General features: G+C 46.4%; 2 protein-coding genes across 2 annotated transcripts in view; one reads left to right on the forward strand and one right to left on the reverse strand.

Moving 5' to 3' along the window:
• Pkd1l3 (polycystin 1 like 3, transient receptor potential channel interacting) overlaps positions 1 to 5,642 on the reverse strand; it is a 60,556-nt gene extending 54,914 nt beyond the window's left edge. The window contains 2 exon segments of the mRNA XM_051201806.1: positions 4,285 to 4,395; positions 5,348 to 5,642. Of these exon segments, the coding sequence (XP_051057763.1) occupies positions 4,285 to 4,395; positions 5,348 to 5,642 (406 nt within the window).
• A 5,731-nt stretch (positions 5,643 to 11,373) lies between these two features.
• Dhodh (dihydroorotate dehydrogenase (quinone)) lies at positions 11,374 to 22,834 on the forward strand. Its single transcript, XM_051201439.1, has 9 exons — positions 11,374 to 11,473; positions 13,402 to 13,614; positions 15,342 to 15,541; positions 17,095 to 17,177; positions 20,010 to 20,197; positions 20,631 to 20,744; positions 21,388 to 21,541; positions 21,869 to 22,028; positions 22,490 to 22,834. Exons 1-9 carry the CDS (start codon positions 11,453 to 11,455, stop codon positions 22,542 to 22,544), a joined length of 1,188 nt encoding a protein of 395 aa, XP_051057396.1. The 5' UTR covers positions 11,374 to 11,452; the 3' UTR covers positions 22,545 to 22,834.
• Positions 22,835 to 27,053: the final 4,219 nt, after the last annotated feature.

The raw sequence follows: 27,053 nt of genomic DNA on the forward strand, positions 1-27,053 counted from the left end.
GGCTGGGGAGATGTTTGTATGTAAAACGAGCACTGTGAAAGCATGAGGACCTGAGTTCAGAGTGAGAACCCATGAAAATCTGGGCATGGTGGTACCGACTTACACATGCTGTTACCCCAGTGAACTCGGAGTGAGTCCATCTCTAAAAATATGGTGCAAAGCAATGGAAGGAGACTTCTGGTTCACACACACGAAAGTAAAGGGTTGGGGTATAACTCTGTTAGAAAGTGCTTGCCTAGTGTGCACAGAGCCCTAGGTTTGATTGCCAGCACCACAAAAAGGAAAAGGTGTACAGACTGTTGTATTGAGATCGGATATGCAGACTCAAGAGGCGCTTCCTTGGCTCCAGATACAATAATTCATTTCGATTTACCTCAGCTCTGGGCATCTCCAAGGAGGCTAGATCACACACTCAGAGAAGGAACACATTACCTGAGGTCACATTTGTCTGTGTCTGGGCTCCTCTTTTTCCCTTGGGCCTCCGCGGACCATGTTCATTTTTTCCATTGCCTGCATCATGCTCATTTTTCCCATTGCTTACCCCATGCTGGAGAAAGGCACCTGTGTGGGACCAACACAAAGGTTTTTCTTTTGGTTACGGCATTGACTGTAAGCTCACAAATGGTCATCACACACACACACACACACACACACACACACACACACACACACACACACTAAGCAGGGGAAAACAAAGGTTATTAATCACTTGTATTAGATAACAATGTGGGGACTCTGAAGGTAGCCTCTTCGCTCTGATCATAGCCACATCTGACAGCACACTACTGAGCACCTACAATTGTGTCTAGTTGGGTCAACAAGAGACCAACAGAGGATTAAACTCCTTGTTTGAAAGACAGGCCAAACAAAACACCCTCTTTTTCAGTCTTGTAACTTGGGTCAGTAGAGCTCAGGGTCCAGAAAAGGCAGGAGTGGCTTTTGTGGAGGTCTAAGCAACATGTACTTCATTCACCAATGAGCCACACACTCTCAGCCTAACAGTGACATCCTGGAATGCCTCATTTTCTACATGCATATACACAGGTTCCTCACACATGCAAATTGATCACTAGAGAAAATCATTTAACTCTACTGGCTACATCTCAACTTAAAATTAGGACCACAATCCTCCTCAGTTTGCACCTGCACTGTCTGTGCATCAGCAGTGTTCTAGCTTATTCGATACTGTTCAAGCATGACTCTTTTTGACTTCCTTACTCAGTCTCTAGCAATCAGGACTTTCTATACCCTCCTTAGGGCAGATGATAACTTGCATTTTACTTTATTTCACTGTGTGTGTGTGTGTGTGTGTGTGTGTGTGTGTGTGTGTGTGTGTATGCTGTATTGACCCTAATAGGCATATATATATATATATATATATATATATATATATATATATATATTTGGATGCTTGCTCTTCAGTTGTTTGAACTGTTTGGAGGAAGTGTGTCACTGGGGGCGGGCTTTGAAGTATCAAAAGCCCATATTATTCCCAGTTAGCTCTCTCTCTGACTTGTGTTGGAAGCAGATGTGAGCTCTCAGCTGCTTCTTCAGCTACCTATCACCCAAACAAGAACAGGAAACCAGCAGCTTTTATTGCCCTTATGGACCACTCTTCTGGTTCTTTTCCAATCTTGAGAAAAAAATATTTTGAGAAAAATTTTAGACAGTTAAAAATTGCTAGCTTCACCTTTTCCCCTGACACATCTTTTTTATTTGGAGGGATTGCTTTTTAAATTCTTGATCTAAGCATTTTATATCTTTTTAGTTTGTTTTGTGCTGATAGAGCATCACAGACTCAGTAATTTATAAAGGGCAGAAGCTTAAGGCTGGGGGTGTGAGTTGGCTGTGGGTGTTGAGTTAGCATGAACAAGACCCTGGATTGCATTACAGCACAGGAAGAAAGAAAAGAAGGGAAGGAAGAAGAAGTAGACAAAGAAGAAGGAGGAGGAGAAGAAAGAGAATGAAAAAAAAAAAAAAACCAGAAATACTTTTTACTAGTTTGGAGAAGTCTAAAGTCATCACTCTGGCATCTGATGTCTGGTGAGGGCTGCATCCTTTAGAGTGGGGGACAACAGTGACCTCACATGATGAAAGGGGATGAGACGACCTGTTACCTCTCCCCGGTCACAGGGGAGGGGAACTGATTGCCTAGGAACCATTTCTTAGATTTTCCATTAGCAGAAGCTGGATTTGGAGTGATAACTTAACACAGCAATACTTACTAGGACATTTAGTGTCCCAGTGATGGGACCACAAGACAAAGTAAGTTCAGAGAGGTCTAGCTGCCCCTTCTGCCCTGTTTCCTTCCTACCCATCAGTCTCCAGTCCAATTTTTCCATTATGTTCATAAGTATATGCATGTGTGTGTGTACACATTCATGCTATCTCTTAAAAATAGTCGACTCTATATATTATTGTTCTTTGTTTTGCTTCATTCCCCACTACAGTGCTTATATCACAGAGATAATTTCATTGTCAGAGATGTGCATGGCTAAGCGCAGACGTTTAGGCATCAGGTTGGGCATAGTGAATTAAGACCAGGTTGCAGAAACCCACAGAGACAGCTGACCTGAACAAGGAGGAGCTAACGGCCCCCAGACTGATAGCTGGGAATCCAGCATGGGACTGACTCAGGCCCCCTGAATATGGGTCTCAGCCAGAAGGACTGAGCAGTCTAAGAGACCTCAGACAGTGGAGCCAGGATCTATCCCTGGTGCACAAAAGGACCTTGAAGGTACATCCCCCATGGAGGGATATTCCCTTAACCTAGAGACAGGAGAGAAGTCCTAGTCCCTACTTCAAATGACCTGTCAGATCTACATGACCCCACCTGGATGGCATCACCCTACATGTGGAATTGGGATGGGGGATGGGAGGGGAGGGTGGTCAGGGTGCATATGAGGAGGCAGAGAGGGTAAGAGGGAGGGAGGCAGGGGGGAGGGAGAGGGAACTGGGATCAACATGTAAAATAATAAAATAAAATAAAAAACTGGGAAATAAAAATTACTTTTTTAACCTGGAGGTGGACTTGCTGAGCAACTCTCCATAATGACCACAGGTAAGTAACCATGGTAATAGAACTGGTGAATATTATGGGGGCAGTTTGTGAGGCAGAAACAGTGGCTGCTGGCTTGTGAGGGAGTCAGCCTTACTGCCTTCGCCTCACTAACAACAGCAAGCTGCAATGGCAAAGTAGAAGATTGCATGGCACAGAGAACTGTGAGTGGCAAAGACTGAGAGGCTGGAGTCTTATTACGTTGAGACAACAAGTGACCTCTTTGCTCTTATTTGAGGACGGTGATCTTTCTATGGGGACAGAGAGAGGTACTGCAGTGAATTCTGTTTTTATTAGTCACAGACACTTCATATGTTAATAAGAACATATCTATAAATTTCAATAGCAGAGTGAAGTAGATAGGCATTGTGGCACACACCTTTAATATCATATTCTGGGAGCAGAGGCAGGAGGATCTTTTAAAGTTTGAGACCAGCCTGTTCTATAGAGCTAGTTTCAGGACAGCCACAGCTACAAAGTGAGAGACTCTGTCAAAAAAAAAAAAAAAAAGATGTGGAATGAAATTTTGTCTAGATTGTCTGAGATATTGTAAGGACTTCAAGAATCTATTCTCTCTCTCTCTCTCTCTCTCTCTCTCTCTCTCTCTCTCTGTGTGTGTGTGTGTGTGTGTGTGTGTGTGTGTGTGTGTGTGTGTGTACACTGACTGACCGGTTTGATCTTCCAGCAGCTCCAGGAAAGTACACTTCTAAGAGATGATGGCTTTTTTGTCTTCTCATTTTTACATGCCACATGCTCTTTGCTTTCCAGCTTTTGTCTGTGCAGCCCAGTGCTGACCAGAATAGGGGTGCACATTCAGAGAGTGAAAGCTACTAATTCGATTTCTCCTGTACTTCAATCAAGTAAACCATGAGAGGACTTCAAGTAGCAACTAGCACAGTGGGAAGTATGAAGATGTCACTCATTCCAAAGTGCAGCTTTCTGAGAGATGGCTCAAAGGGTAAAGTCACCTGCCACCAGGCCTGATGACCTGAGTTTAAACCCCAGAACCCACATGGTGGAAGGAGAGTTGCCCTTTGACCTACTTATGTGCACTGTAGCATACCTGCAACCCCCCTATTCCCACAGGCACACAAAACAAGTTTAAAACGATAAAGACAGAAATCCCTGTATTTACCCCGTGGTCCATTACAGACTACTTAAAATAAATCCTTTGTGTGCATTCATTACAGTTTTGAAGCTGAAGTTGAAGTAGCTTCATCACTCACCCTGGCAAATGAAGTGATGCTTGTTTGAGCACTGGTCCCTTGTTGAGATGATGTCATTAGCGTGTGTGACCACAGCGGTGCACTTTATTGCCCCGACGTCAGCAACATCTCCTGGAGGGACACTGGACTCAGTTAAGTCTCATTCTTCAGAGTCAGGCAGGAGAGATGGTTTGTTGGGCAAAGCACTTGCTGGGCAAGTGTGAGGACCTGAGTTCAAATCCCCAGAACCTCTGTAGAGCCAGACATGGTAGCCCAGCATTTCTGGGTGAGATAGGAGGCAGAGAAAGGAGCCTCTCCAGAAGCCTGTGGGTCAGCTAGCTAAAAGGTCTTGCTCAAACAAGATAGAAGATGAAGACAACTACCCAAGATGGATTGATCTCTGGCCTCCAACCCAGCACACACACTGTGGCACTAATGTGCACATGGGCATTCACATGAAAGCCCAATTTGTCTGGCTTCCAACAAATGAGAATTTATGATTTCTCCCTACATATTATAAATTACTTTTAACAGTATATGTTTTTAATCATAGATCTTGGAATCAATTTACCTACACATTAATGGAGAAGTGGTGGTATAATTTCTTGGATTTTTTTCCCCCTGTAAAACTGCAAGATTATGGTACCTAATTTTGTAAGAAAGACACTAGATAGGTCTTTTTAGGCAATGTGGAGGCAAGGATAAGAAAGTCACTGTAAAAAATTTCCTCTTTGGCATCTGGCATAAAACGAGCCAGTTGTCTACCAAGAAAGTCAACATTCAGGAGGCTGAGGCAGGGGGATTGAGAGTTTGAAGCCAATCTGGGCTAAATACCTAGTTTCGGGCCATCCTGTAGTATAAAGCAAAGCAAAACCGCATCTCCATGAAGATGGAGAAACAAATGCCAGATAGGCACTGACCAAAGTGTGTCGTTCTGTAGAGACAAATGGAGGTGAAAGTGGAAATTACCTCACGTCCACAACTTTTTTTGTGAATATAAGAGCTGGAAGATTAAAGTAACTTTTTCTGCCCCAGAACAAGGCATAAGACATTACTTTCCTCAACACTCACACTGGAGCCCTACCTGGGTGGGTTGCCTCTTGATGGTTTCTCGGTGGCAGTAGGTTTCTCCCAACCCACCACATGGTTTCTTTCTTCAGGGAGCTTTGTATGAAAGCCTGAAGCTCTGGGTTCCAAGTGTGAGCCAGGTGTCCTTTCTGGTTGTGGCAGTAAGTCTCTGCTTCGTGGAAGCTGCAGGATAGTCGGATAAGTTGATAACAGTTGTTTTTCTCATGTTGCTCAGGGTTGCGCAGTAGGTATCCCAGAAGGACACCTACTCTAATGTACACCCAGAGCCAGGACCTTCTCTGGAACAGCATTTTCTCTCTGCACTGTGAGTGAGACAATGTGTGGAGCTGGGCAGGGGCCTGGCCCTTTAAATACGACTCAGTGAGTTTGTCATAATCATTTGCATTGTTCTTTTATAGTCTGGGAACAACCTGCCAAGAAGATGAAAGGTTTTGCTTTGTTTAGAGCCCAGATGGCGTTCTTACCTGCTGCAAATAAATAGCAAACAGGTGTTTACAGCTGGGACACTGATGTCTCCATCTATGTCTATATAACCAGATGTGTCTTTAGCAAATAAAGATCTATTAGGAAGCTAAGTCTTTCAGTAAGCAGGGAGAGACTGGTGGATACCCAAGCCAGTGTTACTAGACTTGGTGATTTTCGTTTTTGCAGTATGGGGAGCCAACCTGGGGCCTCATGCATACTAGACAAGCTCTCTAGTACTGAGCTGTGTCCAGAAAAATTGATATTTTTTTTATAAAAAAGAAAACTATTTTTATTGAGTCCTAAGATTGATTTAAACATTTAAAAAATATTTACTTATTTTTTATTTCATGTATATGGGTATTTTGCTTATATGTATATATGTGCACCATGTGCATGCCTGGTACCTTGCAAGGCCGAAAGAAGGTGTCGAGTTCCCTGAACCTGGAGCCATGATGGTTGTGAGCTGTCATGTGGGTGCTTGGAATTGATCCTGGGTCCTCTGCATGAAAAACAAGTGTTCTTAACCACTAAGCCATCTTTCCGGCCCCTTATGATTGATTTTTTTTTTAAAAAAAATATTATCTTTATCAGTCACTCATCTGGCAAAGTATTACATCCAAAATGTATAAAGAATTCAAAAAGTTAAGAGAGGGGTAAACAATTCAATCAGTAAATGGGAAACTGATGTGAATGGAGAGCTCTTGGGAGACATACTAATGGCTGATAAATGTAAGGGAGGAATGCTAAACACCATTTGTTAGACATAGAAGAAAGAATAAAGTGGCCTCCCACAGGGCAGATTGTTCCTTTATCAGCACAATGAAGGGTGACGATCTCTTCACAGGGGAGGTGTGGGGGTCTTGAGGCTTTATAGGACATAGAAAGGGGAACTTTGGGAACAAAAGAGTCCAGTCTATCTGCAGGTCATCTGTCCCCCTGCCCCCTTTGTCTGGAGATGGTAGAAGCCAATGGGTTTGGTGCTCGGATCTCCTCATCAGAAATTCTACTGGTGTCATCAGTCAATCAGCTTTCCTGCCTGGAGCTTCTCAATCCTCCTGATGCTTTTAGGTCATTAACTCTTCATCCTTAGCCACCAGGAAAATGCAACCCCAAGCTACCGAGATTTCATTTCATCTCACTCAGAATGGCCATCAGCAAAATGGAGAAGGATACCCTTGTACACAGTTGATGGGAATGTAAACAAGTGTAGCCTGCAGAAAATAATAGGGGGATACTAAAAACAGAGACTAAGAACTAGTATATGAGCCAGCTATATCAGTCCTAGGTGTGTACCCAAAGGGAATGAAGTCAGGATGGAGAAGAGAGCCTGTGTATCCATGTTGATCTGAGTACATTCACCATAGCCAAGTCACAGCATCAGCCCAGAGAACTGGCTAGAGAGGAGATAGTGGATATACATAGCAGAGTTTCATTTGGTCAGAAAGATGGGATCATGCCATTTCCCAGGAAACTGGGAACTGGAGGTTTTCATGTTAAGCAGAATAAGTCAGATGGAGATGATTAATTATCACGTTTTCTCTCAACTGTAGAGGCTAGAATTTAAAGGCAATCTGGATCCAGTAGAGGAAACACTATGGAAAGTTCAGGGGATTAGGGAGAGGGAGGAGGAGAGGTTAAGATAGCTTAGTCAGGAGTATGAATAGACTGAAATACATTCATACATGGAAATGCTACAGGGAAGCTCATTAATATATCATTAATGTGGGTTATCATAATACACAGAATGTGTTACAGAACACGCTAGCTAATGCGACGTAGTGAAGCAAATGAACATGTCTGTTATCTCAGAGCTACCCTTGAAAATGCTTTTGTGACAGGGCAGTTGAAATCTACCCATGCAGCAGGACTCTCTGTCCCAGAAGGATTTTGATGTATAAGAACACAAAGACTATTGCTGATAAATCTCTAGGCTTGTGTGTCCTCCATATTTGCTGCCACTGGGATTGGTTCAGATGGCTGTATTCTGCTCCTTAATGGGATTGGGTCAGATGGCCGTATTCTGTTTAAGTGAACAAAAAAAAAAAAAAAACCTCACATGAACTGTATTTTAAAGCTCTTATCCAGTCATTAAAGCCAAATAAACAGTTGATAAATGAATGAATAAAACAACAAACAAAACCAGAAACCACCAAATCCCACACTTGGATGAACCCAACAGCAGATCTGTGTGGCTTCGACTTGTGACTGCATAGCTTCCTTTGACTGTGGCACGCACAGTAGTTCACGCCATTGAGAAACTTCAATTCTCTCATTTCTTTTTGGTTATTGTTTTGCAGAAAAACCTTTGTTTACAGAGCTTACCACTTGGTCTTCACCTGTTATACTCCCTTCATTGATCTGTACAGCTGGTTCTTTTCTTTTATGCCGGAAACTGATCATATGTGCAAACAAATGGAGCTCTGAAAGGCCTGGCAGCATTCAGGGTGAAGATGGTCATTTAAGCAGCCCAAATAATGCTTCTTTGCTCCCCACTTGTGTTTGGTGTGAGTGTTAGTGGGACTGAACTCAGAACCCCGTGCGTGAACTCTAACACTGAGCTACATCCTCAGCTCTTAGTGAAGTTATGAGTTTGAAAATCACAGCAGAAGCAGACATCTCTGAAGTCAGGATCTGAGGACATATCCCCTTAGTCTGAGAACACTGCAATATTCTACTGAAGGGTGTCGCCTGACCCATACTTTGAAAATGTTTAATTGGGGAAGAAATTAAATTATTGTACTTAATAATGAGAGGAAGAAGGGTCATGTGAGTAACGCATTGAGTTGAACCAGGAGCAAAAGGCCATCTCACTTACAAACTCATCCAATCATCCAGACTAAGTAGAGAAACCTTACAAAGCAGGAAGGCATGGGATGATATAGTCTCTAGAGCAAATAACCAAGATGGTTAGACCCAGCGAGGTTATCTGTTAGTGCTGATGGAGCTGTGAAAACCTCACAGGACAAATGCACTTAATCAAGCACAACCACAGAATCAGCATTGCAGAAGAAAATGGAAGGGATTCTCTAAACATTTATGACTTCTTAAAAAAAATTAAGGCTGTGTATGATAAACTCATATCCAATGTTATATTAAGTGGGGGGGGGGGGTAAACTGAAAGCATTTCCTCTAAATTCAGGAAGGAGTAAAAGGTGTCCACTCTTTACAGTTGTATTGGCTGGTTTTGTGTCAACTGACACAAGCTAGAGTCACCAGAGGAAGGAACCTCAGTTGAAGAAATGCCTCCATGAAATCCAGCTGTAAGGCATTTTCCCATTTAGTGATCAATGGGGGAGGGCCCAGCCTATCGTGGGTGGTGCCATCCCTGGGCACCAACATGTAGAAGAATAAAACTATATCCCCCCCATCCATAATCAACTGAAAAATTGATCAAAGATCTGAAACTTTGATATCAGTAGAAGAAAACAAATCCTCAAGCTGTAGGCATAGGCAAGGACGTTAGTAACAGGGATCCAATAACCTAGGAAATAGCAAGGATTGGCAATCAGAAGAAATGTAAAAGCATGAAATTAAAAGTCTTTTCAGCAAAGGAAACAGTTACCAGAATAAGAAACAGACTACAGCATGGGAAAAAAGTTTTTCTAGCTACCTACCTGACAGCACACTAATATCTACCATATAAAAAAAATTAAACATAAATACTAACCCTCCCTAAGAAATCTGATCAATAAATGGGCAAACAAAATGAGCAGACATGTCTCTAGAGTAGCATGAATGGCCAATAAGTCATACGAAGAAATGTTCAGCATCCTTAGCTTTCATGGACATGGAGATCATAGCTACATGGACATTCAGTTTCAATCTTCAGCGTGTATTTCACGAAGAAAAGAAACAACTGTGTTGGCAAAGATCCAGCCAAAAGGTAAACCTTGAACACTGCCTGCAAGACTATAGATGGGCACAGCCATTGCACGTAATAGCCTGATGACCTGAATTCGAATCCCAGAACCTACAGGATACAGTGGTAAGCATCTGCTATTCCAGCATTCCTACAGGGAATTGGGAGATAGACACAGAATTACCAGCTAGCCTGGAGTATGCAGTTCTGTAGAAATAAGACAGGTCCTGCCTCTCAACTGACTCCTGAGAGTTGTTTTTGGTCTCCATATGTCTACCATATCAGGCTAGTGCCTGAACTCTCACACATGGAACAAAAATTTAAGATGAACAAACATAGAATTACCACCAAGAAAGTCCTGGCTATGTCACTTCTAGTTATATTCCCAAAGGAATCTAAGTTGGCGCACAACAGAGGTACATGCATACCCATGTTTTATTTGTTTGCTTGTTTTTGTTCCTTGTTTTGGTTTTGTTTTTCTCAGCAGTCAAGTTATGGGATCAGTAACAGATGAACAAATAAAGATAACATGGTATACATAGGTATGGAACAATATTCAGCCATTAAAAAGAATGAAATAAGATTATTTATAGGAAAATGCATGGGATTGGAGATCAAGTTAAGTGAAGCAAGCCAATCTCAGAAAGCCAAATATGTTTTTGTTTTTTCATATGCAGAATACAGACTTAGTACTTTATTTTTTTAATCATTTTTAATTATGCATAGGTGTATGTGTCTGCATGTGGGTATGTGCAAACGAGTACAGTGCAAACAAGTACAGAAGAATATGTTCCCCTGAATCTGGAGTTACAGGCAGTTGTGTGCCACCTATATGGTGCTGAGGACTGAATTCAGGTCCTCTCCAGCAAATGTTAAGAGCTGAGCCATCTCTCCAGCTTCCCTCAATTTGCCCCAAATTATGACCTAAAGTGGGGAGAACTACTTCAGAGAAGGAAGGGGACCAGTGGAAAGGGGGAGGGACAAATAGGAGCATGTAACAGGAGGTTAAAGATCACAGTGGGCACTTGAGAGTGCTCAACAGTTAAGAGCCCTGATTGCTCTTTCTGGGAATCTGGGTCCTGGGTCCAACCATCTGTACCTGCAGTTCCAGGTGTTTCAATGCCCTCTTCTGGTCTCAGTGGACACCCAGGCTCTTGAGTGCTAAGGCAGAAGGATTGTTAATTTTAGAGAAACATGGGCTACACAGTGTCTCAAAAATAAGAACCGTATTTACTTATCAACACATCAGCGTTTTCTTTTTAAATTGGGAAGTAAAATTCTTTGTCTTTATGGTTTACAACGTGTTTACATGAGTGTGATCTGTAAAAGAGAATTACGTTTTCTGTTTTAGGAAGGGGCCCACCATGGTCAAACCCACGCGCTGGCATAAAGATAATCATGCGGAACCTTCGGGATACATCGTCCTTTGTTTCCTTCCTAAGGAGCAGGGAAGCATTAGGGTAGTGCATACTGTCGGGCGCTGGGATTCGAGTCTGCAGACTTCAGAGGAGTCTGCTCCCCGCTGCGAATTTCAGACAAGCTCTCTATGCAAGGGTTCCTCAGAAGGAACGATAGTGGTCAAACAGAACCCCGACACGTATGGGCGGGAGGGACACGGTTCCAGGCAGAGCGCACGCGTGCGATCGTCCAATCAGCATCTAGGGGAGGGGCGGGACCGGCAGGCAGGGCTTGGGAGATAGGCGGAGCCGAGCCCACATTCTCCAATGGAGTGGAGTCAGAGGCGGGCCCAGTGGCGGGCCTGGAGGCAGAAGGAGCATGGCGTGGAGACAGATGAGAGTGAGTGTGCTGCGGGAGCTCAGGGATGGTCGGGACACAGGTTGGGAGGAGATGAGGCGGGGAAATTGAAAGGCTGGGACACTTGCAGTGTGAGCTCCACGTGTGCGCAGCTAGGGACGTGCAAAAAGCAGGGATGCTGGGCAGATCACTCCGCCTTAGTGATGGCAGGCTTTTTTTGTTGTTTTTAACTGAGCTAGTATCGAGCCTCTGTGAGCACATGGTGGTCTAGCATTATGGAAAGGATCCCAGGTGGAATGAAATAACACATGCGGCCACCCTTCCAGATCAAGTGTGGTTAGAATGGGAGCCCTGTGGGAAGAGTCCTTAGATTGTGTCCCTGCTTTTGGGAAAGAGTGCGCAGTTATTGACACGTATTTCTCCCTCCAGAGGAGGAAGAACGAATATTTGGTTTGCAGTGCAGGCAAATCTGATCACATTCTCCACTTCCTTGTTTAGTGGACAAATCCCATTAAAACAATATAATGTGTACGTGTGTGTGTTTGGGGGTAGTGATGAGTGCAGGAGCTAGCTCTCTGAGACCACATGTGTTGGAGCCCGTGAAGCTCGAGTTACAGAAGGTTGTGGTGTGACATGGGAGCTGGAACCTATCTCTGCACTTAATCACTGAGCCATCTCCAGCCCCCAAATCTGTATTTTGGCTGATACCCCTCACATTTCTCCTACCTCACTTTAAGAAATGCTTTCCTTTTAGTTCCAAACAAATGTCTCCCTCTACCCCATTCTCTGACCCCTCATTGGCTTCAGCCATCTAGAAAGATGCCTTCTCCAGCTGCTTCCTCCTCTTTAGCTTTCCTGTCTCCTTTGAAAGTCAACTTTAGCTTGCTTCCTCGAGATCTTTCCGTTGCTTATCCCTTCACGCTAGTTTTCTTGGCTCTGTGTTTACGTGACCATTAATTTATCTCTTAATTAGATAGATTACACTCTCCTGGAGGTCGGGGGACCAAGTCTGGTTTGCTTGCCTTTGGTGAAGGATTGAATGAATGCATTAGCTACTTGGCATCTGGCAGTGATGGTTATGAAAAAGCATCGTGAGCTGCCTTTGAGCTGGAGTAGTGGTTTTCTACCCAAAGTGTGAAGCTATGTTTATATTTCAACCACTTTTATATTATACACATAGGACATTTCAGGCCAGGAACCTTTCAAGGTATAATTTTAAAATACAAACACCATGACCTAAATACAGTATAAAGGAGAAATGAAAACATATAATTTAGTATGTAGAAGTCAGGATATAGTTCACCTACATAGATGGTCAGGTATTTAAGCCTCTATTTAGAAGGTGTGCATTGGTATACAAACAGCATGGTATACCCTTTCTGGTGGGGTTTTAGGAACAGCATCTAAGTCTTGGTAATGTTTTGTGCAAACTGCACAGTTGTCCTTAAATTACAAGGTAGTTGGTGGTTGTGTGGTGAACTATAGCTTGTCTCTGGCTCAGATAATAGGAAGTTTTGGGTTTTTTTTTTCCTTAACCTACATAAATAACAATAGCAAGTTCAAACATCGTACAGTACATAGGGAAACTAGTGTGTTAGCTTTAATTAAAGATGAATATTGGCAGGACTAATTTCTCCACACCAAATCTATTAGCATCATTTCCTCATTAACTAGTAAAAATAATTTTCCATGTGGCCCCTGGGGGCCAGTACTGCCTGTCTTGAAAATTCCTTGGCTGGTCCTTAGGAAAATATTCAGGGCCAGAACCCCTGTAAGCAGTGTAGATACTGCATCTGTATACAAAGGCTGGTGTGTAAGTGGGCAGGATATGAAGGTGGGCAGTATGAGCAGGGAAGGACCGTCACTTCTCGTGGTTGTTATGTCCTCTGGGCAGGTGTGAAGGGTCAGGAAGGGTGCTGCAGCCTGGCCTGATGGGGGTTCCCCATGGAATCTTACCTCTCCCCCACTAGAAGCGGGCCCTGGACGCAGCCATCATCCTTGGGGGAGGAGGACTTCTCTTCACCTCTTACCTGACAGCCACGGGCGATGACCATTTCTATGCTGAGTATCTGATGCCAGCCCTGCAGAGGCTGCTAGACCCCGAGTCAGCCCACCGGCTAGCTGTTCGCTTCATGTCCCTGGGGCTCCTTCCTCGAGCTACATTTCAGGACTCTGATATGCTGGTAGGTACTCTGGGTCACCCTGTGTTACATTTGGGTATGTGGGGAGGTCACACCCTTCAGCATTGGTACTCCTCTGCTGTCACTGCGCTTTTGAAAACCAGAGCTGCAGGTTCGCAAGCAGTTGGGACCTGGAGCTCAGCCCGAGGAAGCGACTTTTCTTCTGTATTACACTCTGTATTTACAGAACAGCATCACCATGTAGTCTATGCTTACAGCTTTAATCCTCACAGCTACCCTTTGAGGGAGGTCCTATCTCATCTCTATCTACAGATTAGGAAATTGAGGTACAAACTAAGTAAGTGACTTGCCCAAGGTCATGCAGCTGGGAGGTGGCAGGACCTATAGTGTCCAGCCTTGGCCACTGGCCTGCCTTGCTGAGATCCCTCTGCTGAACAGAGACATCTTCTGGAGTCATTAAGCAGCTAGTGGATGCAGGGGAACAGTGTTAGCAGGGAAGGGCTGTCACTTGTAGATACTATGTCCTCTGTCTGGGTAGGTGTGAAGGGTCAGGGAGAGAGCATTGCAGCTTGGTCTGATGGGTCCTTTCTTTCCCCCCATCAGAAGCAGGCCCTGGGTGTAGTCATGTCCTGAGGGCATAGAGGACTTAAGTCCTAGGCAACCTCCTGCCCCAGCCACATTCAGCCACAACTCACACCTGTCACCATTCTATGACAGCCAGTGTGGCCCTTCTACTATCTCTCTGGATGCCCCCCTTTTTTCTTTTGAGATGGGCCCATGTTGTTAAGGTTGGTCTTGAACTTGGAGTCTCAAATGATTTTGGAATCTCAACTTCCTGAGGAAGTGGGATTACACACCACATTATGCACAGTGGTCCCTGCTCCCCAATAGCCAGGCTGGTTGATACTCTTAGGCAGCTTCATCTTCCTCAGTTTAATTCTTTGCGGTTTCCTAAGTCTTCAGTTCTCTATCATGACAGGACTCTCATGGGAGGGTGAGGTGCTTCTGGAATGCTTGGCTGCCCTGGTCTCCTGATTGACCAGTTTAGCCATAATCTCAGAGAAGCCTGACAGCAACACCCCAGGCTCTGTCACACAGCCAGGGATGAGAACTGGCTTGAGGGTAGCCTTAAGGAGGGCCCGTTCTAGCTGAACTTCTCGCCTCGTGGTTCTGAAGTGCTGTGTGTACATTTTTACTTTCCTTGTGCTCTTTCTCATCTCCTGTGTGTGGCTTCCCCCTTGGGGACACATTCCTGACCTCAAAGAGCTCACTGGAGCCAGCACCAGTGCCTGCCGATGTCCTCCCTCCAGCTGCCTATGGTGACCCTGGGCTGGCTTCTTGACAGTTGTGGAGGAAGGGACAGTTGGGGCTTGTATGCTAGGCTGGTTACAGGCTTTTGCTGTGTGGTACTCACTGGTGTCAGAGTAGCATGACCTCAAGGCTGACAACACCAAGGACTCCTTGTCCTGCCCAGGTTGAGTAGATAAGAAGATACACAGTAATTGTGCAAGACAGCTCCTGTCTCCTGTTTGGTGGTGGTGGGACACTGCCTCTCTCTCCCCAAGCCTTGAGACTCCGGGGTGTCAGACTCCAGCAGACATCAGGAGCACCTGCAGAATGCTGATGCAGATGGATGCCCCAGAGTGTCCTTCCTCCCAAAGATCCCAGTTCTCTGGGCCCAGTGATGCTTAATAAGCTCCAGGGAAATTCTGACAAAGGATGCTGGGACCCCTGCTGTGAGAAGCACTTGGTGTTTGTCTCTTTCCCAGGAAGTGAGAGTCCTGGGCCATAAATTCCGAAATCCAGTAGGGATTGCTGCGGGATTTGACAAGCATGGGGAAGCTGTCGACGGCCTCTACAAGCTGGGCTTTGGGTTTGTGGAGGTAGGAAGTGTGACTCCCCAGCCTCAGGAAGGAAACCCCAGACCCAGAGTGTTCCGCCTCCCGGAGGACCAAGCTGTCATTAACAGGTAGGTGGTGGCTCGGTGTCAGTGTGTTGGGACATCTCCTCCCCTGCTAGGATCTCTTAGATGGAAGTGCTTTCCTCATACGATGGGTGGACATTCTGCCATTTGGGATACTCAGGAGCCCTTTTGAACACCTGTTGTGTTCTAGGCTGCTCTCACCTGAACCTTGGAAAACAGCTGTTAGGATTTTACCAGGTGTTCCCGCTGAGGCTCTGAGAGCTGGTGCTGGTTGCAAAGAACAGCTTGGGAAGGCTTGGGCTGTTGGCTTCGGTGTGAGCTTTTTTATATTGTTGCTCCCTCGCCCTTGTCCAGTGTTAGCCTATAGGAATATAATGACCTCACATGTAATTTGAAATATTCTAATGACTCATTAATAAGTAGTGAACTTGATAATACACTTGTAATTATTGTATTCATGATCATTATGGTTTAATTATAAACAATGTAAAGTCATTTTGACATGCAGTCAATGTAAAAATCATTGGTTAACTATCGTCCCCCCTTTATTGGCTTCTGGTCCTCCAGCACCCATGAGCCTTTACTTCTGGCTCCTCTCACATGGCCAGGCCACATGCTATCAGCAGTGATGGTACTGCACAGGTGACCCTTGCTTTCAGTGAACAAGGACGTGGTATTCAACATGTACAGCTGCTCTTAGGAGGAGATTCCTTTGACTGTATGAAGCCTTGCTGTTTATTCTGTGCAGTTAATATAACTGCAAAGGGGAGACTATCCGTCGTACTTTGCTAGGAGATTTTTGGAGAGCCTCCTGGTGGGGATTTTGGCAGGCCTGCTGTAGATGTGCTTCCTACTGCTTATTGCAGGAAACTTCTCTACAAGTCACAGAACTTTCTGTTGCATTGCAGGCAGGAACTGACATCTTTAAGACTGGTTAGGCAGAACACCTGTGTTTCTGATCTGGCTGTTAGGGGTGACTTCGGTCTTAGGGTGATAGTACTTGGGACAGGGAATAGTAGGGGACAGGAACCCGTGCTCTTGGGAATATGTATGCGTACACTTGGCCTTCTTAATCATGCACATGGTATGTATTCAGTATAGCCACGCTGAAGGGATGGGTATTTACTACACCAGCAGATCCACATGCCACGGTCCATGCAGTGTTGCTTTGGCTGCAAGCAACAATGTGATGTAACCAGACCCCATTACTTACCATTCTTGTCACTGGAACAAAACACTGACAAAAAGCAGCTTAAGGAAGGTGGGGTGGTGGTGGTATTTTGGTTAGAGTTTGAGGGGACAAGCCCTCCTGGTGGCAGGAGCCTGAGGCAGAGGGTCACTTTGCACTGCACCTACAGTGAGGAAGCAGCAAGTGAAGGATGCTGGAGCTTGGGTCTCTTTCTCTTTGAGCCATGGTGCTGCCCATGTTCATGGTGGGTCTTCCCTGCTCCATTCAACCTTCCCAGAAACAGTCTAACAGACACACCACGGCTGTGTTTCCGTGCTGATTCTAAGTCAGATGTAGTTGACAATGGGGTGCCTTTTCCAAACTGCCACCTTCTGATTCCACCCCTCCCCTGTGGGTTTATGTGCACCAGGTATGGATTCAACAGCCAGGGGCTCTCAGTGGTGGAACACAGGCTACGGGCCAGACAGCAGAAGCAGACCAAGCTCACTGCAGGTAAAGTTAGGTGTTGTGGGAGGGACTTTCTTCTCTATTACAAAGAAGCATGGGGAGCGCAGGTGACTCAGCAATAGGAAACAAATGAACAAACAATAAAAACCACACAAAGCAACCCAGGAGTTGTCCAGCATCCACCATAGCCTCAGAGGTCTTAACCAGATGTCGTGATTCAGCAAAGCCTTGCTGGTCTCCAGCACCCATGGAGCCTGAACTGTGTCCTAATTTGGGGGCTTGGAGACCAGCAGAGAGCATGTGTGGAGCTAAGATGTGCCCCGAGTGCATCTTCCCACACCCTGCCCTGCTGTCCTTTTGTTCACTGTGTAAATAGTGTGTATTAGTTCTGGAAGAGCTACACTCAGGGGACCAGCTGTCCTCAGGCCTCACTTCAGAAACAACCTTCACTTTTGGTGGCTTTTCATGGAGACATTCCAGCTTGTCCTCTGTGGTCTGCTTGGCTCTCTGAAGTGCATTTTGGGGTGAAAGCTTGGGTGGTGGCCCCCCTCCCCATGGCTCCCTGTGTGTCTTCTGCAGTCCGTGGAAACTTCTCCTTTGCCTCTGGACTGTCTTTCAGGAGGTCTTAGTCTCATTCGATGTCCTCATGGTGTGACAGTTAGCTGAGGACTTCTGCATTTATTTGAGGAGCCAAGGAAGAAAGGGCTGAGGCACTTGGCAAGTTCAGATGGTGGGAGCAAGAAATGACAGTGTTGAAAAAGCCTTGGACAGAGCTAGGTCTGCTAGCCATGGAGGTCTTAACACAATATTTGTGGTGCTCTCCTGCCTCCTGCCTTCCACTTCTTCGTTTTAATACCTGCAGTGTTCTGTGGGGTAGCTTTATCCCGCACTGTCCTGTGTCCACCCTTCACCCTCAGCCTGTGCCCTTACAGTCACAGGAGTGAGGTCAAGGCCCATGTCTGTGCTCTCCTACATGTGTCTGCTGGCAGCTGGCAGCCTCATAGAAACTTTTTGCCAGCACCATGCCTAGGAACCCGAGTGGATAGAAGAGACAGTGCTCTGTGTTAAGTGTAGTTCAGCCTTCCGGACTGTAGAATTGTGACTGTGGTCAAGTGATCGCTAATGAAAGGCCCAGTTGCTTCATGGAAGCCATACTCTCAATCCAGTTTACTTGTGCTGAAGCTTACAGTGATCCTGGCTTGCTGGGCACTAGACTTGAAGCTTCAAGACCTTGTTCTGTATAATTTAGTCTAGTCACCTGCCCCAGCCCACTGAGGGAATTAGTTACACAAATCTTCCTTTTAAGTTGATGACCCAGAAGATGACGGGCTGTGAGAGACAGGCTGTGATGTTAGCAATATGGTGTGGGATGTTGCTCGTGTCCTCCCTGGCCTGGCATGGGTGAGCTGACTCCATGTTCTAGGTCTGCCTGGATTGGCAGATGGACAGCAGCCTGGGCCACTGACATGCTGAGAGTTGTAAGAAAGCTGAACCCAGTAAACTCCTTTCTGTCATAGAGAGCATGAGTCTGCAAGCATTTTTCCAGAGGCTTGACCCTTTGAAAGTGATGGGGAAAGTGTGAATAATTACACCCAGCCCCCAGGAATGTTTTGGGGCTACAGAGATGTATGATCATCCTAATTATAAGTTCTTTTCTCAGAGAACAAAAAAGATTTATTACACCTCTCCATCTACCTTTTAGACATGATAGTTGAAAACATTTCCTAATGTTTTCCTGTGTAGCTTAGGCTGGCCTTGGACTTAATACACCTGCAGGCTGAATGCCCACTATGATTTCCAATGTTTTATACTTTTGTTCTTAACCATTTCATATACAGTCCCTTGATCAAGACTCATGAGATTCAGGTTGCTTTTGCTGACATGCCCATCAATGCATGCCTACTCTCTCTTTTGTTAACTCCCCCAACTCCTGATCTATGGGTATAACAGAGTGTCTTTGGGAGTCTCTGTTTCCCCCTAGGGAAGTGTGGTAACTGTGGATTGGTTGCCTGGTAGGGAATGCTTCTGAGACCCTGCCAGGACCCTGCTACTGGCAGTCTTAGATAGAAAGTGTTTCTAGGTATTGGGAGCTGACTAAGGAGTAAGGATGGGCTAGAAACAGTGGTGGTTTGAGAGTTCAGTGGAGGAAGGAGAGCTGGGTGAGCCACCAAGCTCTGCACAGAGCCCTGGGAATGAGAGCAGAGAGGAAGGTGGTCTGCTGCAAGGTTGGGATATGACCGGGGGATTGGAATTGGAGGGCAAGAGGGATTGTGAAGACTGCAGACCTATCCCCTGGCCAGTTGGGGTGGTGGAGGAAAAGATCTATGTGATATGCTGGGAATGAGTCCCTTAGTAACTTCTTGAAGCTTTGATGTTGAGGCTTCTGTTGGGCCCCCCCCCCTGTATGCCAAGCATGTGATATACCACGGAGATAGAATCTCCATAGCCCTGCTTTTTTTTTTTTTTTTTTTTTTTTTTTTTTAAGATTGGGTCTCATGTCTCCCAGGTTGGCCTTGAACTTGCTATGTTGCTGAGGATGACCTTGAACTTTTTCTTACTTACACCTGAGAACTGGGATTACAAGTGCCCATCACACCCATCTTCCTGTCGTTTTTGTTTTTGTTTTTTCTCCCTGGTATTTAGGCTTCTGATCTCCCCATTTAAAATGCTAAAGATGAAAGTCTTGGTATGCGGGAAGCATCCTTGAAGGTGCACACACTTGCCATATAGAGAGGATGAAGTGGTCCCGAGTCATTCACCAGGCAGCATCCCTAGGAACGAATGGTTCACCTTCCCTGTCAGCTGGTTCAGGGGAGTCTGACCAGCACTCAGAATGTTGCGTGGGAAACTGTGGGGACACACTGTTGATATTTACAGATGGGCTGCCTCTGGGAATAAACCTGGGGAAGAATAAGACTTCGGAGGATGCTGCTGCAGACTATGTAGAGGGTGTTCGTGTCCTGGGCCCCTTGGCTGACTACCTGGTGGTGAATGTGTCCAGTCCCAACACTGCTGGTCTGAGGAGCCTACAGGGAAAGTCTGAGCTGCGCCACCTGCTGGCTAAGGTGTGTTATTACACTATCACATGTTCCTCTGGCCAGCCTGTTGTCCTTACTTCCTTTCGTTCATTCTTCAGGTGAAGGTGTGGGGCCAATGAGAAGAAGCTGTTCTTCACATCTGGCCTAGGAACCCTCACACACATTTTCCAAGTGCCCTCTCATCTCTCAAAACCCCAGTCATACACAACAGGCAGTTAACTGCCTTGAAAACACAGGCAACCGGGCCAGGCAGGTCTCGCATGTGTAAATGGAATGGCTTCTCACTGCACAGAACTTGTGACACACCTCCCTGCTTGTTTTCAGGAACACAATCAAAACCTGTGAGCAGTCATCTCGGGCAGGAGGTGCTTGTGCTTTAGTTGACCCTATGTGAAAATGCTGCCCTGCCCTGCCCTGCGGGGCTCTGGCATGGGTCCCCATCTCTGGCTTGTCAACCTAGGTGCTGCAGGAGAGGGACGCCTTGAAGGGAGTGCGGAAGCCAGCAGTGCTGGTGAAGATTGCCCCTGACCTCACGGCCCAGGACAAGGAGGACATTGCCAGTGTGGCAAAAGAGGTTTGAGTTGGGGTGATCCAGGGTGGAAGGGGGGTGGGAGGTCGGGGGTCGGGTAGCCTTCATCATCCACTGCTGCTGGGGTAACGCAGAATGGTTGGTGACTTCCTCTGTGTGATGTGGAGGGTTGGTTGGTTGTCTGTCATTGCATAGTTCACCTGGTGGCAAACGGTGAGCTTGAAAATGTGTCTGAGTCCTTTTCTTACTGCTGATCCAGCTTCATCCAGAAAGTCTGAGGCCTGTGCTAGCCTCTGCCAATCTCACCTGGGACTAGAATGTTATCTGTCCCTTTCCAGCTGCTCCAAACCCCAGGCTTCTCTGGCTAAAGGGGGTAGAAGGAATCCAGTCCAGCCGTTCTGGATTCCAATCTTGTTCTCTATGTACTCCCTGAGTTACTCCCAGACAGCTTGTTCTAAGGGTCAGACCCTGTGTGGGCACTGTGATGGGCTCAGCAGGAGACGCTGCTGTGTCACACTGAGAGGCTCATTCTGCTGGCTTCTCCAGTCAAGATGTAGGTGAGGCCTGTGAGGGTCTTGCTCTGTAGAACTGGCCTCTGACCTGGTGGCTGATTCAGTCCTCAAAGACACAGTTCCTTTGAGTCCCTCAGATCCATGGCTTAAGGCTGTTTCTCGGTCTTGCCCTGCAGCTGGGCATCGATGGATTAATTGTCACAAACACCACAGTGAGTCGCCCATCTGGCCTCCAAGGTGCTCTGCGCTCTGAGATGGGAGGACTGAGTGGGAAACCACTCCGAGATCTGTCAACCCAGACCATCCGGGAGATGTATACCCTCACTCAAGGCAAGGCTTTTGTTTTTGTTTTTGTTTTTTTCGAGACAGAGTTTCTCTGTTTAACACCTCTGGCTGTCCTGGAACTCGTTTCGTAGACCAGGCTGGCCTCAAACTCACAGTCTCCCTAGTGCTGGGATTAAAGGCACGTGTCCCCACCGCCTGGCTAAGGCAAGGCTCCATTGGACACATGTGAGGTCCTGGTCTTCCCTCACCCACTGTGCTTGCCGAGATCCCTGGCTCTGCTCTCATCTGCTGTGTTCCCTGGGCCTGAGGCCTGATGGAGACCTGGGTCCTCACACCCGCCTTCCTGGCCCTGCTCTGTGCTTCTCTCTTCAGGCAGGATTCCCATTATCGGGGTTGGTGGTGTGAGCAGCGGGCAAGATGCTCTGGAGAAGATCCAGGCAGGAGCCTCCCTGGTGCAGTTGTACACGGCCCTCACCTTCCTGGGGCCACCTGTCGTGGTCAGGGTCAAGCGTGAGCTGGAAGCACTTCTAAAGTGAGTGGGGTTTGATGCAGCTTGAGACATAGAGAGTGACACCTGCTGTCGGTCTGTCGTGCACCCCCAGAGGGCTGGAGGGAAACACTGATGGCAGATTGGCACGGTTTCTCTGCTGCACCTTTGGCCAAGGACACACAGTGCCATAGGAGTTCAGAATTCTTCTCAGGCAGGGCTCATTGCAAGACAGGACTCCACTTACCCAGGGACCGGGCATGGAGGAATCCTAGCAGATTGAAGCAAGTAGTGAATTTGCATTGGCTCGGTGTCTGGAAGCTGCAGGTTATAAAGTTACTTCCCTTCCTGCACAGAAGACCTGGCTGGATATATGTGCAGAGAGAAGCCTGGGTGAGGGCAGAGTAGCAGTGGTCATAAGGTGTGTTGGGTGGGATAGTGTGGTAAGCGGTGTGCTCATGGCGAGTGTGGGCTCCCTGAGGACAGACTGTTTGTTTTCTGTCCAGAGAGCGTGGTTTTAACACAGTCACAGAGGCCATTGGAGCAGATCATCGGAGGTGACAGTTCCTGCTGTTCCTGCCAGATGTCCCATCCAGACTGTGCCCACCAACTCAAGCAAGCCTGGTGGCTACATCATGAGAGGAATGTCTGTCTCAAGCCATGTCCTTCGAACTGTGGCCCAGCTGGACTGCACAAGCCAGTCACGGTGTCACTAGACAGGAAAGGCTCTCTAATAGACCACAAACTCTGTTGTCACTTTCTGGATCTAAGTCCTGGGATCCCTCAGTATTGTAAGGACATTGGCTCTTTGGGAGGAAAAATCATGGAGAAAATAAAGCCATTTAAACCTGTTTTCAAATCCTGTCCCTCCCTGGGGGCCAGGTCTCTGTCCAAATGCTGAAGGTCTTCCTGGGCCTGCACTCCCTCGTGTGGGGGGTGGGGCTTGACTTGATTTATTTTACATTTCTGACTTTATTTTGAGACAGTAAGTGAAGTCTGTGTCCTTCATTTTGATCCACTAGGGGTCAGCATTTGTCACAGTGGTTTCTCTATCCTTCCCTTTCTCTGTGCACTAACTTGCGCACTTGTCCACGTACAGAACAATGCTAGTGTATACTATTGTTGAAACATTTGAGTTGGTGAATGGCATTATTACTTTCCTCCATGAGTGCTTCAGCATGATTCTCCAAAGCACATCACGTAACTGCTTACATTTCAAAAGCATTATGTGTTTTAGAGATTTTTTTCTGTGATAAAACACTGTCGCCAAAAGCTCGATGAAGGAAGGGTTTATTTTGTCTTATACTTCTGAGTCACACTCCATCACGAATGGAGAGGTCAGGACAAGATCTCAAGCAGGGCAGGAATTGATGCAGAGGCCATGGAGGGTGCTTTCTCCTGGCTTGCTCCTTGTGGCTTGCTCAGCCTGCTTTCTTACAGTGCCCAGGACCACCTGCCCAGGGTGGCCCCACCCACAGAGGTCTGAGTCCTCCTTTATCAATCATTCATCAAGAAAATGTGTCACAGGCCAATCTGGTGGGGGCATTTTCTCAACTGAGGTTCCCTCTTCTGATGATTCTAGCCTGTGTCAAGCTGACCTAAAAATTAGCCAGGACACTACATATTGGTCTCAAGATTAAAAAATACAGTACTCTTGCCAGGTGATGGTGGTGCATGCATTTAATCCCAGCACTCGGGAGGCAGAGGCAGGTGGTGGGTCCCTGTGAGTTTGAGGCCAGCCTGGTCTACAGAGTGAGTGCCAGGACAGTCAGAACTACAACATAGAGAAACCCTGTCTCGAAAAAAACACCACCACCACCACCAAAAAAAAAAAAAAATACAGTACTCTGTCAGCTGGGTATGTTGGTGCACACCTTTAAACCCAAACCTCAGGAAGCAGAGACAGGTGGACAGCCAGGGCTACACAACCCTGTCTTGAAAATACCAAAACCAAAAGAAACAAACAACCCCAAACAAAACAGTATTCTCCAGTTTAGATAAGTTCCCATTCCTCCTAACCCTGCTCTGCAGAAATGACTTCTGTCCCTCAGCCTTCCCTATACACAGAAGCACCCATATGAGTCCACTGCGCTGTGGGTGTGGTGTGCCCATCCTTGTCTTAGCATTTCAGGCAATTAAGTCAGGACGGCTCTGCAGGTTCCATCGCGGTTTTAAGATGGTGCTGATGCTGCCGCCTCTGCCTCCTGTCAGTCTGGCTTGTCTATTAGTAAGATGTATTTAGCCAGCCCTTTCATGATCACTTGATGCCTTCCAGCATTTAATGTCTCCTAGCGCCCCAGCGGACATCCTTGTCCATGCTCCTGGGCCTTGCCTGCTTGGGTGTTAAGTGAAGCTGGTTCAGAGAACTGTTGTGGTTGGTCAGCACTTGTGTGTTTGACATTTGGAGAGAGCTAGCTCACCCATTTCTCTGGTGGTCTGCTTCTGATATAGTTCTGTGGCCAATACTTTTTTGTTTAGTTTCCCATGAAGAGGAATGGGAACACATGCCATCCAAATGTAACGTAAACAAGTGGAGAATGACATTGTGTGGAACAGTTTGGGGATCTAATCTGGAGAGCACACAGTAGGACACCCTGGGCCTCATGACAGGCCCATCAAGTGTGAGCTCTTTGAGCTCTGCTCTCAGTAGGGAAGGGTGGTCAGCCAGAAGCTATGCTGGGAGAGGACCGTGCTGTCCAGCTGATGCTCTTCTGCCTTCTGACCAGGTAAAAGAAGGCCAAAATCTTCACACCTGATGTGGCATCTCCAGTTTGCACAATATGCACTGACGTGCTAATTGCTGGAACTGACTTAGGCGCCAGGTGCAAATTTAGGTTTCCACTCTAGATTTATACCCACTCTTGGCAGTGATGAGCCAGGAGTTCCAGGAGGGCACTAATAGGTACACAGAACAGTTTCCCCCAGCTGTGGGCAGGAGGTTCCCGGATGATTCATGCTCCATGGCTAAGACTATAGGGAGGCATCATATTGCCCGTTGCACTGACTGGCTCCAGAGTCCCCATCTTTCACCAGGAGTCTGTCAGGCTCACCAAAAGAAAGCCTTGGGACAGCCAAATGTAGAGTGACTGCCCCTAACTTTTATAGTAAGAAATTTTAGATGTGCAGAATATCTAAACAAATAGGATAACAGTGCTCTAGACTCGGGAGTCCTGTCTTTCTTGTATGTGTGTTTACTCTGCCAATCTTTTCAACCTACTTATATGCTGTATTTTAATTTATTCCTAAATAAATAAAACTTGAGCTGTTTGAGAAATGTGTATTTCTAAATTGCCATCAACCCATAGCTATAGCTAAGAAAATGAGCCACAATTCCCTAACACCCTTTAAAGTTCGTACATATTCAAGTGCCTCCTTTTGGCCCCACATTCCTCACAGCCAGTCATGTTTCACCCATGTGCTCTCAAGTTTCCTTTAGAGTAGAAATCCCTGAAGAGAGGTTAACTGTCCTGTAGACAGTTCTGCATTACTGGTTCTGGGATTAAAGACTACATTTCCTGATCTCTGGTGTATCTGAGTTTGGTCATATGACCCCTTCTGGTTAGTGTGAAGGCATTGGGTGGCAGGTCTTTTCCTACTAAAACATGAGTTTGGTGGCTGTAGCTCTGGTACACACTTTAGCCCTGGGGATCAGGGTCACTCTCCAGAGATGACAGTGGCAAGGACAGAAAGAGCTTGTGGAAAGGCCGATAGCTCTATCTACTTCCTCATCTCTTTAATGCTGTATGCTAGACCCGTTTTCTTTCATGTGCAGCCAAACCTAACCTCGGTAAGGAAAAGGACAGGCCTCTCACGACCGTGGATTGGTGTGACAGATTTGTTGCTTTCTGCTGAGAGGGACTTCAGGCTTCTTTTTCTCCGGATGCAGATCTTGGCCGAAGCACCACGAGAATGTGCTGGATGACCCCCTAGTCTTGAATAATTTCCACTGTGTTGAGTAGTCAGGTGATTTTTCTATAAAAACCCCATGGCTCTACAGGTGGGAAATAAAGTTTGTGCACCCTGACACCAGGGGACATGGCTGAGAGGTGCCCATGCAGGAGCAGAGAGGGAATGCCCTGAAGTGGCACCCAGCTGGGTTTTGATAGGCCTGGGAAATAACCCAAAGGCAGCTTTTCAGGAGGACTGTGAAGGACTTGGGAACTGACACACAGGCCAGCTCTCCAAAGGGCCACTCACATTCCTCAAATGGCCAGGAGGAGGTTCCAGGGTGTGGAAAATTCCAGCTGGAGAGTACCCTGCAGGAAATAGAAGAAGGGTCAATGTGAGGGTTGACTCGCTGCTTCCCCTGTGGTCCTGTCAACCACTTGGCTTGGGTCAGAAGCAAAATTGTCCAAAGGATCAGAACTGCCTCCTATGCCAGGCTATTTCTTTTGGGCCACGGATCAGCTCCGAAATCATGACACATAGACTCGCTAGTTTTGAATGCCCAGCCTAGCTTAGCTAGTTTCTGGCTAGCTTTTAACTTGAGCTAACCTGTTTCCCTTTATCTACCTTTGGCCTGGGGCTTATTACCTTCTTTGCTTCTGTATATCTTACTTTCACTGCTTCTCTATGATGTCTGCCTAGGTTCTTGTCCTATTTTTCTCCTCATCCTACTCTATCTAGGTCTTCTCTGTTTTGAGCCTTGATTTCTCCCCGTATTTGTTCTCTTTGCCTTCTAGTCCTGCCTATCCTTTCTCTGCCGACCTACTTGCTGTTCAGCTCTTTGTTACACCAAGTGCCACGGGCAGGTGAGGTGAAAAAGATGCTTTTCATAATTGAACACACATCCTTACATCATTAAACAGATGCAGCATAAACAAAAGGGTTCAGTTAAACTAATAACCCTCATCATAAACAAAGTGACACATCTTTTCCTAGTTAAAATAATATTCTACAAAGGCTCCTCCTGCCCCAGATAGCCACTCAGCAGTGCCCTGGCCACAGCAATTTCAGGTATTCTCTTGGATGTTGAGTCTGGTTCCTGTTCATTCTTGTTTTTCTTTTTCCTTCTCCTCCTCCTTCAGTTTTTGAGACAGGGTTTCTCTGTGTAGCCCTGGCTGTCCTGGA

The sequence above is a fragment of the Phodopus roborovskii genome, unplaced genomic scaffold (genome assembly GCF_943737965.1).
Source record: "Phodopus roborovskii unplaced genomic scaffold, PHOROB, whole genome shotgun sequence".
Classification (NCBI taxonomy): Eukaryota; Metazoa; Chordata; class Mammalia; order Rodentia; family Cricetidae; genus Phodopus; species Phodopus roborovskii.